This window comes from Hirundo rustica, chromosome 2 (genome assembly GCF_015227805.2).
Source record: "Hirundo rustica isolate bHirRus1 chromosome 2, bHirRus1.pri.v3, whole genome shotgun sequence".
NCBI classification, from domain to species: domain Eukaryota; kingdom Metazoa; phylum Chordata; class Aves; order Passeriformes; family Hirundinidae; genus Hirundo; species Hirundo rustica.
In genome coordinates, this window is record NC_053451.1 from 28,566,932 (window position 1) to 28,580,624 (window position 13,693).

General features: G+C 51.1%; 1 protein-coding gene across 2 annotated transcripts; it reads left to right on the forward strand.

Moving 5' to 3' along the window:
- The first annotated feature begins 662 nt into the window (after positions 1–662).
- On the forward strand, positions 663–4,004 carry COPS7A (COP9 signalosome subunit 7A). 2 transcript variants are annotated; one of them, XM_040056596.2, is made up of 8 exons: positions 674–902; positions 982–1,057; positions 1,585–1,673; positions 1,750–1,952; positions 2,428–2,533; positions 2,885–3,036; positions 3,183–3,248; positions 3,390–4,004. In XM_040056596.2, exons 1-7 carry the CDS (start codon positions 741–743, stop codon positions 3,220–3,222), a joined length of 828 nt encoding a protein of 275 aa, XP_039912530.1. In that variant the 5' UTR covers positions 674–740; the 3' UTR covers positions 3,223–3,248; positions 3,390–4,004. The 2 variants fall into 2 exon arrangements, with proteins under 2 accessions (XP_039912529.1, XP_039912530.1); XM_040056595.2 differs by having other exon boundaries at positions 663–902; positions 3,183–4,004.
- Positions 4,005–13,693: the final 9,689 nt, after the last annotated feature.

The following is a 13,693-nucleotide window of genomic DNA, read 5'->3' on the forward strand; positions in this document are numbered from 1 at the left end:
CCGCGTTGCTCAGAGCTCCATCAATCCTGGCCTTGGACATTTCCAGGTGTACGGATGAAGAGTAGATATTCACCAGGCTGGCAACACCCATAAATATGCGGATATTCACCTGGCATTCATTGCCTCGCGCAAAACACATCTCACTACGGCTGGACAGCTTGGGGGAGCTTTGACAGAGGATGGGTCACGAAAAATAAGAGAACAGTGAGCAGACGCTGCTGGCGAGCACGGCAGGGCGTGAAAAAAGTGCGGAACGGAGCTGAGGGCTGGCCGGTGCCTGTGCCCAGCACAGCCGGTGGCCGCTGTCTGCCGGGGCCGAGGCTGCGCCCCAGGCACACCGCAGCCTGGGCTGGCCCGGGGACATGAACGCTGTCGTGGCCGGATGACAAGGGCGGCCGGGGGTGGTCGGGAATGGCCGGGAATGGCCCGGGAATTGGCGGAGGACGCGGCGGACAGACGGGATGGCAGCGGGACGGACGAAGCGCCGCCGCGGCCGCAGGCGCTCAGCCCCGCCAGCGGGGGGCGCCCTGCCGGCGGGACTGCGCCGCCGCGCGGCTCCCGGTCTGACCAATGGGGAAGCGGCGGGGGCGGGACGAGCCGCCGGCTCCGCCAATGGGCGGCGGGTGCGCGTCACACGCGGAAGCGGCCGCTGCGCGCCGACGGTGTCGGGCGGGTGCGCGGGGCCGGGGCCGGGGCCGCGGGTGGCGAGCGAGCGCGGCCGGGCCGGGCCGGGCCCCGCCATGGCGGCCGAGGGGAAGGTGACGGGGCAGAGCCAGGAGCAGTTCCTGCTGCTGGCCAAGGCGGCCCGCGGCGCCGCGCTCGCCAGCCTGATCCACCAGGTGCTGGAGGCCCCGGGCATCTACGTGTTCGGGGAGCTGCTGGACATGCCCGCCGTCCGCGAGGTGAGACCCGCCCGGCCCCGCGGCCCCGCCGGGCCCTGCCCGCGGCCCGGCGGCGCCGCCTGACCCTGTGTCCCCGCAGCTGGCCGACAGCGAGTTCTCCCCCGTGTTCCGCCTCCTCACCATCTTCGCCTACGGCACCTACGCGGACTACCTGGGTGAGGCCGGGCGCGGGGCGGGGACCCCGAGCCCCCCGGCCCGGTGGTGGGGATCCCGCGGGGCAGGAACGGCGCCGGAGAGCCGGGGCACGGAGTCTCCCTCCCCCGACAGCCCCCCCCTAGGCAGCCAGAGCTCAGCCGCCGGCCCCGCAAAGGCCTGGTGGGCCCAGACTAGCGGGGTGCCTGGCCGTAATTAACGCCGCTGTTCCCCGCCTGCCAAAGGGCATCCTGACAAAGACGTTTTTGAGGACCCGGGGGAAAGACTTAGGTATCCATTGGGATGTGCAGACCCGCATAAATAACGCGTGGGACAGCTAGGAAGGCTGAGCTGAGGGCGGCAGGAAGAAAGGCTGCTCAGAAGAGGTCTTTTGAGCTGAGAATTGATGGGGATGGCTTGGCAAGACGAAGCACCACTTGGGGGATTGGTGCGCAGACGTTTTAAGAGACGGGTGTGGTACAGATGCTTCTGTGCAGAACTGGGAAACGAGGCGTAAATTCTAATATCCCATTCCTTCCCCTGACAACAGCTGAAGCAGCAAACCTCCCTCCCTTGACAGAGGCCCAGAAGAACAAACTGAGGCACCTGTCAGTCGTCACTCTGGCTGCCAAGATCAAGGTAGTGGCCCCGTTTTTCCCGAGTTCTCCTCCCACTGGGATTATCTCATGCTAGTTATCATCCTTTTTTTCCACAGTGCATCCCCTACTCGGTGCTGTTGGAGCAGTTACAGCTGAAGAATGTCCGGCAGCTGGAGGACCTGGTGATTGAGGCTGTGTATGCAGATGTGCTGCGAGGGAGCCTGGATCAACGGAACCAGCGCCTGGAGGTGGATTACAGCATTGGGAGGGACATCCGGAGGGAGGAGCTTAGCACCATCACCCGCACATTGCAGGAGTGGTGAGGAGGAAGCCCCTAGTACTAACACCCTAAAAAAGGTTGCAGGAGTGGCCAGTGGCTTCCCTGGGTCCTTTGAGTGTCACTAAGGGTGGGTGGTGTTGGGAGGTGACCTACTGGATCCCCTTTCCCATTCTCCAGTGGAAAGCAATTTTCCAAAAATAGTTTCCCAAATTCCCCTGTTTGTGTCTAGAGGGGTGATGGGGATGCAGGAGGCTTTGCACAGCACTGGCTGCTGGCAGGAGGCTTCCGGAGTGTTTATCTGTAGTTCTGAACCCAGCATGGCTTTTTTACCTGTCCCCCTCCCAGATAATAACATAATTCCCGGTGTCATCACATCGGATTCCTGCCCCTGTATCTTCCCTGCCTGTCAGCTCCCAGTGTTTTTGGCCTCTGGAGTTGAAATCTGCTGTCGTTCACGTTTGTGTCTATGCTGTGCCAACTCCCTGGCCTGTTCAGTTGTGGCTCTCCTCTCCAGGTGCCAGGGCTGTGAGGTTGTCCTGTCGGGCATCGAAGAGCAGGTCAGCCGGGCCAACCAGCACAAGGAGCAACAGCTGGCCCTGAAGCAGCAGATCGAGAGCGAGGTGAGTGGGTGCAGCAGGGAGCAGCCAGTGCCCCTCTCCTTAGAACAACCAGAACCAGTGCCCTGTGGTTGTTACAGTCTTTGCTGAAGTGAGGCATTGCCTTTTCCCTAGGTCACACCCCCCAGGGACTTGTGCCTGAAGAAGAGTCCTAAATCAGCTTAATACTCCCTGCAGTGCAGGGGCCTGGACAGATGTTAGCTCTTTTGCTTGATGTGAGCTTGCAGCTCTTAGCTCCAGGGCTTCCTTTAGAAAAATTTTTAAAGAAACCCAAAGGGAAACTAAAAAAACCTGTAGCCAAAAAAACCCTCCAGCTTTGGGAACCCATTAGTTCTTGCTTTGCTGCAATTGTAGGTGGCAAACCTGAAGAAGACCATTAAAGTGACAACAGCAGCCGCTGCAGCCGCCACGTCCCAAGACCCGGAGCAGCACCTCACGGAGCTCAGGGAGCCAGCCCCTGGCACCAACCAGCGCCAGGCGAGCAAGAAAACCTCCAAAGCCAAAGGGTGAGCAGTGTGGGCAGACAGAGCGCGCGTGTTTGTGTGGAGGGCAGGGAACATCAGTGCACTTTTCTCTGTGCACTTAGGAAGGAAGTGAGATATGAACCTCAGTGTCCACTTTGAACTTTTTCTTTTTTCCCCTGTGCCTACAGGCTCCGGGGCAGCGCGAAGATTTGGTCAAAATCAAACTAGCTGGATCTCCCTTCACAACTGGGAGGGTGAGAGGAAGAGATTTGGGGGACGGAGGGGTAGCAGGGGTCCCAAGTGTGATGCTTCTGAGCTCTTCTTCGAGATCCATCTTGCCAGCTAACTCCCCTGCATGTTTGTTCTCTTTCCGTTCTTCTTTACCGACGTTCCAGGCAGTGTCTCCCTCCTCTTCATCGCAGCATTTCACACTCTGAGCTTCAGGTTGTACGCCTTGCTGTCTCCCCAACCGCTCGAGCCCCTGCCACCACGGCCACGTCTTTCCCTCTTTCTCTCTCTCCCTGTCCTTTGACAGGTCAATTTCAGGAGCCATAAAAGTGTGACAGTCACCTTGGCACCCCCGGGGCATCACAGAAACTTGGAAAGAGGGTGCTGGTGCTCAGCAGTCATTTTGGCTCTATGAGACCCCTGGGATACTTCGTTCCAGGACACCCTCTTTGATTGTTTAATCTTTGTTTTGCTAGGTGGGAGGGTAGTTTTTGAAGGGATTCTTTTAAAAAATATATAAATATATTATAAATATATATAAAACAATAAAATTATAGATCTATGGACATATCTGTACAAACCTGCGCTCCTGTGGGTGGCCTCTCTTTGCCTCGTACGCCACTTTGGAGGTTCCAAAATAAGCTGTGGTATTAAGAGCTTCTGTCCCATTTTGGGGTGGAATATCCTCAAAATACTAGGTTCCCTTTTCAAAGGTAATGCCACAGTATCTCTATTGGGATGAGAGTTCATAAAACAGAAATTAATCATAAATCTTATTTAAAATGTTTCTTGTGTGGTTGATTTGCCTCTAGACCTATCAAAAGGTGATTTTCAGGTAGTCTCAGAGGAAGGTGCAGAGACTGAAGAAGAAGTCTTTATTTGTGTCAATACTTTGTGTCCTGTGATCCTGGACAGAACGGAAGGTGATGTGGGGCCTTGCCTGACAGGTGAAGGTAACAGAGTCAATGCCCACATGTGTGAGTTCTCACAGGATAGGTGCTGCACAAGCTGTTCTCACGTGGTGGTGGTGCCTGGTTGGAAAAAGAAAAAATCCAAATCAGTCAAAGTGACTCCTGTGAGATGCCCAGGAAAAAAACTAACTCTGATTTTTCAAAGGATGCCTCCTCAAGGCTGGCTTGGAGCCGAGTCAGATGGATGTCAGTGTCACACTGCCTCTCCACCGTGTAGCTGATGTAAATGTAAATTGACACCGTGACTCCCACCCCCGCTTGGTTCTGCGCCTTGTGCCAAGACTAAAATTTGATTCCCTGAACCTGTGTTTCTGTGTGCGAGCAAACCGTGGAAAAAATAATCCAGTGAAGGAAAGCTGGGAGCTTTGTCTCTATGGGGCCAGTGGCTGGGGTGGGTTTTCTCCTGGGTCAGCTCCCTGTGCAGACAGGAGAGAGTTGGAGCCGAGGCAGCGAAGGTGTGAGTGATGTGAGAAGGAGGTGGGGTGGGGGGTGAGTCTGTGTCTGTTTTGGTGGTGGCAAGGTGCCATCTCAGATCTCAAACCCCACAAAATGCAGGTTTAATGCCAATGTCACTGCTTTGCTGGTTCCAGGCTGCTGTAATACAGCACCGACTGTCGGTGGGAAAGCCCCGTCACCTGACCCCATAAACTCCTAAAACCTCCAAGCAGCTTTGTTCGCTCCTCTGTGCGTGGTCACAGGGCTGGGCGTACCAGCTGCCTCTGCTGGGGACAGGGAGATGCCGGCTGTCCCGAGGTGCCGGCTCTCACTGGCTGGGGTCTCCCAAGAGCTCAGGCAGCCCCACACCTTCCCCCTTCTCTTGCACGAGGCATAGAGCGCCTTGGCGGTAGTTGCCTGGCACAGAAGTGCCAAGGAGGAGAGTTTTGGTATGAAGTTGTCCAGATGGGAGAGACAAATGTGGCTGCTGGAGCACGTGAGGGGATAGCTGGGCCAGGATGGTGTACACCTACGTGAAGAGACCTGACAAATTTGCAGCCATAGGGAACCTACCTGATGAATCCTGTTCTCCGTAAGTTGTTGGTAGGGATTGTGGCAAAGCTTCCAGCTTTTGTTTAAATCACATGAGCCTTCCTCCTTTTGTGTCACATCGCCTTCATCTATCTCTGTCAGGGAGGAGAGGCGCTGTGCTCGCCACGTTTGCGATTGTCTGCAAGGAACAATAACATCCATGTGTATCAGATCCTCAGCTCTCTGGGAAGGGCTAGCCTGGGACAGAGGTGCCAACAGGGGAGGAGATGCCTGTCAAGCACCTGCCAGGTGTCTGGCACCTCACACCCTTTGAAAGATTTGCTGCTTGCAAAGCCTTTGGGGTGTGATGAGAAAGACTGAGGAGAATGGGCTTGGGATGGAGCTGAGCAGCCGGACAAAGCTCGTGTCCTGACAGCCACTGGCTGACGTCCAGCGGGAGCTGGGCTGGAGCAGTGTCACCTCCAGGGAGAGCTGAAGTTACCAGTAATGGAGGAGCAGGATATTTGTGTCCCACAAGAACCTGCTGCTGCTTAGGAAGAGCAGCTGTATCAGCTCTCTGCCCCGAGTGCCTTAGCTCCTCTCTGGTCTGTTGGCCTTTGCTATCTAACCAAACTGTGGCTATTAGCCACAAAGAGTCTGTTTAAATGCCCTGAATCCACAGTATAAATCCCAGCTACAGATCCCAGGAGTGGAGTTGGAAGCCAGCACTGAGAGTGTGTGACAGCGCCCGTGTGACACCCTGTGCAGCAAGGACGGAGCAGAGCAGTGCCTGAGCTCTGTGCCACGCACTGCCGTCAGCCTCGGGAGCACAAACCGCCCCACGGGTGCCAGCAGCCAGCGTGTGGACCAGCGTGGGTCGGGGGGGCCTTGCCACTCCAGCCCCAGGCTGTGCTGGGCCCCCGACTCGGATCCTCACGGCTCAGTCACAGCTGGCACGAGTCCGGCTGTGTCCTTCTGCCGTGATTTTGTTGTGTGACACCCGGCTCACCCCCATCTCCCAGGGTCAGCTCATACCTCTGGGAACAGCATTTGCCAAGTACAGCCACAGATAGGCCTTGCTACCCCTTCCCATTTGCCTGCCTCTCAAAGCTGGCTGTGTTATGGATTTTAGGAGTTTGGGATTAAACAGAGCTCTGAAATCTTCCATTTTGTTTACTTTTCAAAGGGAGCACCTTTTAAGACCTCCATTAAGAAAAGGAAAGCTGGAGGTAGCACATAAAATTACTTCAGACCTTTGGTAGGACCGAAAAATAAATGAGAGGGTTGCAGTGCAGAATGAAAGTATTGCTGCAAATTGCCTTGCTGGATGGCAAACAGAGGGCAGGAGCTTAGGTTTGCCTTTGCCCTTCACCTGAAAACCACGCGTTTATTTTTCACGGCTCACTTCAGCCGTGACTCTGAATTTCAGTTGGAGAAGATGTGAAGATTAATTAATTAGTTAACATTTATAAATCACTTTGAAGATGGCAAGAGTGAGGTAAGTACTGAGCATTATTATAAGTTTTCATTTTAAAATGTCTTCATGTTTTAACCCATTTTTTTTCTGAAGAAAAGACCAAGAAAACAGAATCTGAGTAGAGGAGAACAGAAATACCTGGACACATTAAGCCCTGCAAAGGAATCAGGTTTAGGGGTCAAAAGGAGTCAATATTTTATTTACTGGGCTTGCTGAGGCTGCCCTTGCCTCTGTTCTCCAGAGGAGACCTTTGGCAGGGTGATTTGCTTCCTGATGAAGGGATGGGCTGGTGTGCACCTGAGTGCTGTTACACATTACCAAGTCTCCTTTGCACCACTGACGCTGGCTGGGGGGCACATCTATGGACAGCAAGTTTCCTCAGGCCTGTCTGGGGGGAGCAGGGAGGATGGCAGCCCTGCCCCGCAGCAGGACATGTGCCCACCACCTCCATCCTCCTGTGAGCTCCCGGTGCCAGCTGAGGAGTGGTGCTGCAGAGGCCGTGGCGATGCCAGCCAGATTGCATCTGCTGGTCTGCAGGGTGATCCTGGGTCCGTGTGGTCCCCCAGAGCTCCGTGCAGGGATGCCTTGCCTCTGCTCCACCAGGGCAGGGGCTCTGTGCTCCTCTGAAGGCCCTTTGTGCCAGCTGGGTGCCCACAGTCTGGTCTGTTGGGAGAGCTGGCACAGATGGTGTGTGCCCCTCTGCTGCTGTGCACAAAGACCCCCTGACAGCAGCCACTGTGCGCTGTGCCTGCTGCTTGCCACGGCTGGACCATCCTTCCTGGGATCAGGCTCTGGCTCTGCAGGATTCTGATGCAGAGCAAGGTAGAGTAGTGAGAAGAATCTCACAGTTCATGTCAGCTGCTGCAAATGCGTCTCTCAGATCTCTGACATACTTCTTGTCTCCTTTGTATGCCCTGGAATAGCTGCTCATTTTCCTTCTGTGACCCCTTTCCCTTTTTGCCATCCTCTCCATGGGAGTCTGTCTGTGTTCCCACCTGCAGGGCTTTTCTTTCCTCATCCCTTTTCCTAGTACTAGTCACTGCTTAGCTGAAATACTCATATAAACCCACCTGTTTTCTCCCCTGGTTCCACAGGCACCCCGTCTTTGAGTGTTCTCTCATCTTCTGCGGTTTTCCAGGAGCAACCCTCTTGGTCCAGTATGGATCTAGGCTGGACTGTTGTCTGCCTCCCTCCTCTGCTGGTGGCAGGCTCTTCCATTGCCAAGGAAAGGAGTTCATTTGCAAAATTTCTTTGTGCAGTGTGCAATTATATGCCTGTTGTGACGAATTCAATAGGCAGCAAAATGTCAGCTGGATTTGAGAGCTGTGACCCCTTTACAGTAACAGGAATGTTCAGAATTCCTGTAGCACTTGCGCACATGTTGAAAACTACCCTGCACCCTCCAGTTCTGAGGACAAGTAAAGCCCCAGCCCCTTCAGCTCAGGAGAAAATATTTCTGGAGAAGCCTTGCCTGCATCTGCCTCTGAAGCATTTAGTACCGTTTTCAGGATGTGGGAAGATGGATGAGCTCTTCGGTGGGAGCAAAAGCAAGGAGGCTCCTGGTGACCGAGTGTCTTCTCTTACCACTACGGTCTCACAATCCCTTGCAAAAGCTTCTCAGGTGCTAATCCCAAACTGGTTCATTTTATTGTCCCCACTAGTCCCCTTGGCAGGCTGCCCCAGAACCCAACTGCTGTAGTGGTTAAAGGGTTTTTTTTCATTTCCAGCTTAAATGAATTCACAGCTAGTTTATATTCTCTTGTGCCTGTGCCAGCGTGGCTCTAGCTGAAGCTGTACTTCCTCCCTGGTGTTTATTTCCCTTGAGTACAGACTTCACTTTGCTTAACTAACCAAATCAGCCCCCTTGTGCACCGGGAGCTCTCCATACTCTCTTGCTCTTCACATAGAGTGCAAAAGTGCTCTCTTACCTGCACTTCAAATTAAGCTTTCTTGGCTAGAAATAAGCACAGTTCTCTTCCACAGGTGAAGCCTGATCAGCACCTCTCACAGGCACAGTAGCACGCACCTATAGCTACCAGAAATGCCTCCTGGATTGCATGTCTTCTCCTCTGGTGATCCAGAGTATTTCTTCTTTTCTGATGGTTATGATCAAAAAAGCTCCAGTTTATAGCTAAAATCTTGATTTTAGGTCCTACGCTCCTTTCCCCTTTCACTTTGCGCTACAAATTTTAGCCCTTTTACTGTTACTGACACCTTCAAGGCCACCTACATCCTCCTGTGTGATACCCTCATCCAATTTGGCAGTGTTGCTGGGTTTAATTTATTTACCCCAGCATTTATTCTTTTGCAATCTTTGTTCTCCTTTTCTGTCACTAGTAAGGGATGGAAATTGTGAGGCTAGTGTCTGTTCTTCCAGCTTACCTCTGGACATTACATCACCAGCAGTTGGAGATAGGTAGTGTCTGTTCTATTTCCCTTCCATTTATTACCTTTTTCCCCCACGCTAAGTTTATATTAAGTGCCCTCAGGATTTAAAAAGCCATCCAGATGTGAGGAGATAGTGGAAGTAATAATAACCAAAGTGAAGTTTCCCTATGGGAACAGTTTTTGAAGTGTTGACTTTAAAAAGGAAAATACCCAGGAGGGGAAAAAAAAAAAAAAAAAATCCCAGTTACATTTAAGACAGGGCAGAAAAATAAAATCAAGTCCATTTTTTAGAGCGTTATGAAAAGTAAAAAAATATTGCAAATCAAACAATGTTAAGTTATATACTGGACTGAGGTCTATTTTAAATCCTTTTGTTCTCCAGCACTGGAGCCAGTGCCTGTAGGATTTTACACTCCAGCCCCATGGCAGTGTCTGTTTGTTTCCCAAACAAACCACGGCGCTCAAAGAGAGCTCTTTGTGGTCCCACCTGCTTTGAAGGTCTTGTCAAGTCAAAGGGTCTCTTCCTGCCCTTCCCACCTATCCCTTCAGTCTAGCCCCGTGCCAGTCTGTTTCCCTCTCCTACTCCCAGCTTTTTGAAGCCCAAAGGGACTGGTATAATCACATCGCTTGGCTCCTCGAGCGGCCAAGAACTCCCCATGGGGCGCCCCATGGGGTTTGGAGTGGGGAGAGCTGGCAGACGAGGGTGTGCTCTACTGCCCTCAGACAAGGTCTGCGTTCATTCCCGGTTCCATCGGGAGGTCGCTGCAGGTTTTCTGCTGGGCTGAAGAGCCCTCTGCTGTCAGAAGCCTCATTCCCGTTCAGGTAACGCCAGCCTGTGCTTAGCGGAGTGAACTCACACGCAGGAGTCTTGAGTTCATGTTAACCTGTGGTGCTAGGCAGTGTTCCCAGGCTTCAAATCATCCTTATTTCACCCTTCTTGAGTCTTCTTTGGTTTCCTTTTTAGTGTCCAATACCCAAATTTCCCACAACTGGTTCACTAGTCGGATAAACCAAACTGATCAGAAGGAAGGAGCACCTCTCCTACAAAGAAAGGCTGGGAAAATTAAAGAGAATTTGGATTGTTCAGTCTGGAGAAGAGAAGGTTTTGGGGTGAACTAACTGCAGCCTTCCTGAAGGGAGCCTACAAGAAAGATGTAGAAAGGCTATTTACAAGAGCATGTAGTGACAGGAGAAGGCATATGGCTTCAAACTGAAAGAGAGCAGGCTTATGCTGGATATTAGGATGAAATTCTTTACTGTTAACGATGGTGAGGCACTGGCACAGGCTGCCCAGAGAAGCTGTGGGTGCCCCATCCCTGGCAGTGTTCAAAGCCAGGCTGGATGGAGCGCTGAGCCACCTGGTCTGTGGGAAGTGTCCCTGCCCACGGCAGGGGGGCTGGAACTGGATGATCTTTAAGCCCCGCTCCAATCCAAACCATTCTGTGATTCTTCAAAGGGGAGAATTTTTACCTTTGCTCTTGGTGAAGACAGGCTAATGCAGCCCAGTGTAACCCATCTGCACAGAGGAAGAATTATGCAAATACCATTCATTTCCTTGGTTGTCTTCCAATCCCAATTCCTTTTGGAGTTCTCCATCTTGAAAGAGCACAATGTTTATGTCCCTGGATGAATGTCTCTCCTGCATTTGGTGCGGCCAAAAATACCTACTGTTTATAAATAAACACACCAATAGTTACTGACTGTTCAGCACATCTTTTTCCCAACATTTATTACTTTCATTGTTCTTTGGATCCTCTGAAAGCTTCATCAGCACTGGTTTAATACCTTCTTTCAGATCATTAATCAAGTTACTAATGAGCATTAGTTTCAGAACAACATCCTACTGGAAATAATTTCATATTCTACAGTCTCTTTTCCCCCTCATTACTTGAAATCTATCAGTGAACTAAAATTTATAATATTGGCCCTTTTGTTGTTTTAATAGCTACTAACTCATTTTACATTGGAACATAGTCTTGTGTGGCCACATAAAATGCCTCGTGCTGTTGTAACCTCTGACTCTGGGTTGCTGTAGTGCCTTTGTTAACCCAACCCATAATTTAATCTGAAATTATCGCAATTGTTGGACAGGAATTATTTTAAGAAGTGAGATCACTTATTATAACACTGGGACACAAATAGTTATTTTTAAATTTAAGGCATTTTGCAGCTCTTATGTTGTTTTAATGTCGGTTTACCTAGTTTACCTAGTTTACAGGTGTGGATATAATCTAATTTTTTATTTACAAGTATTGGCACCAGGTTAACTTTCCCAGACTTCTTTCTCTTCAGTATTCTACAATTCCCCCAGTATTTTATAATACTTTGAAAACTACAGTGAAAGATGCATAGACCTTCAGGGCTACCCACAAAAACAGGTAAGGACAAAGTTCCTACTAGCCCAGAGGGTTTTATTTTCACTATGTATTTTCAATTACAGAAAACTGAATATACAACAAACAAAACCACATAAGTTTCTGGTTTATTTGCATGCAGCTGGTGCATTCTCATCTGAGGTTACACTGTCCATCTTCCTGCTAGTGTTTCCAGCCTCTCTCCACCTCATTCTATCCACCTCCCCTCTGTCTCTTTAAAGTGTGTCAGGCTCCTCTTCTGCCTCACTTCAGGTGCCCTATTTGCTCCTTAGGAGGATCCAGCAGCACCACTGAACTGCATTGATTTGGTGCTTCAATTCGTCCAATTTGAAGGTGACAGCTATGGGAGAAGGAGCAAGAAGGAATTTTGTCTCCCTTGGATGGATAAGGATGACTTGGAACCATGCCCTGCCCCTCTGAAATAAATAGTTTGATTTTTGTGTTGAGAACATCCAACCTTCTCCTTCTCCATCTTGCTGGCACAGCTGTCAGAGACATTTCAGAAATGGAAGAGTCTCATCCCAGCCTATCCCATGCCCTGATACAGGAGGTAGAGTGCTTTTAAGGGGAAACCATTTGAAACTGCAACTAATAGGAAAATATTAACCCCAGGTAGGTGCGTTCCCTTCTTTGGAAAAAGCCCTCCTGCTTTCTGAAGTCAGAAGTTCATGTACCATGTCAGCCTGGGACAAGCAAAGGGGTCACCCTCTCAATATGCTTCCCCTGCTTCCTCGTTTGGGATCTCTAAAACCCTGGGCTCCTGTCTTAACACAAAGCTCTCCTCTCACTGAGCTCCTTTTCCATATTCCTAGCCCACCAGTGCCTGGAGAAGGCTGAGACCTTGGGAATGGCTGTACAGCAGGTAGCAAGGCTCAGGCAGCCAGGTAAATCACCCTCCCACTGCGGAGTGGAACAGCACGCAAGGGTCCTGCGTAAATCCGTAAACACGACAGCACCCAACAGGGAGCAAAGGCAGAATCCAGATAAAAGGATTTGGGATTAGATCAAGATTAGGAAATCCGTGTCCAAAGGGGAATGGATTCTCATGATCAAAGGTCAGTGTTAATCCCCGCCACCATCGTGGCCACTTTCCTGTTCTCCATCTCAGACGTTGCCTAAAATCTGGCCAGGGCCTGGCAGCTGGTTACTGCCACCATCTCCATGCTGTGAGCACGTCTCTGAGCTCAGCTGGTTCTTCACTGGATCAAAACACCAGGTGCCACATCTTGCACTGGCTCAAGACTGCCAGAGATAAGGGCTGCTGTTGTTGCAGTCCCTTCTTTCCCAGTCTGGAAACTCCAAGATGACTTCCACGGAACCTCTCCCAAGCCCTGCTTTTGTCTGCGTAGCTCCTCCTTCAGCCTTGCTCTCTTCAGGGCTTGCCATGACTATGACACCTCCAGAAAGTCACTCCACTGCCAGGGACAGCAGGCTGCCGTCTTTGAAGTCCTTTCCAAACCATTCTATGACTCCTACTGGGGTTTGCCATGGGACGGAACAGCACGGGGAAGCGGGGACAGAGCTTGCCACGAGACACGGCTCTGTTCTGCACTTCCTTGAAGGGTGGAACACGTACAAACTCTGCCCTGAGCTTCCACAGGGTGGATGCTGCATCCTTTTCTCAGGGCAGGACAGTCAGTCCCCAGCAAGGTGTGTCCCTTTGTTAATACCCACACGTACAACAGAGGGATACACCGCAAGATCCCAGCACACCACTTCCAAGGCTAAGGCATTAATTGATTTCCTGCCTCCTGTTCCAAATAGAACTGATGAAAAGGTTTGTGTAAGGGTGTGTGCCAGAATGAAACTGGCCAAGAACTCAGGAGATTGTCCCTGGTCCCATATCCTTAATGCCTCTCAATTTTCACCTAATACTGAAGAAGTTAAGAAAAGGTCATTCATAACGTCAGCCACGGTTGCAGTGATATAATAAGAAAATAATGGAAGTATTCCCTGTCTGTGCAGGAATCCCAGAGGCCCAATTCAGGGCTGCACAGCTGACCAGGCAGCAAGAAAGACCAACCAATTTCCCTTGAGTGCACAGCAAAACTAGCAATTAGAGGGCATTTTTTGCAAATGGTGAGTTCTCGAGTCTTCTTTCACACCTTCCATGTTGAGCATCATCTCACTCTGTGACTACACAGGAAGGCCATCAGGCTATTTTCTGTAAGAAAACAAAGCCTTAGAATTTAACACCAAGTTTCTCCTCAGCAATTTTCCCAGGATGTGAAAGAGGTTACTTAATTCCACAGCAGGCACGATTAGGTCAGCTGAAGGTAAAGACTGATCCACCA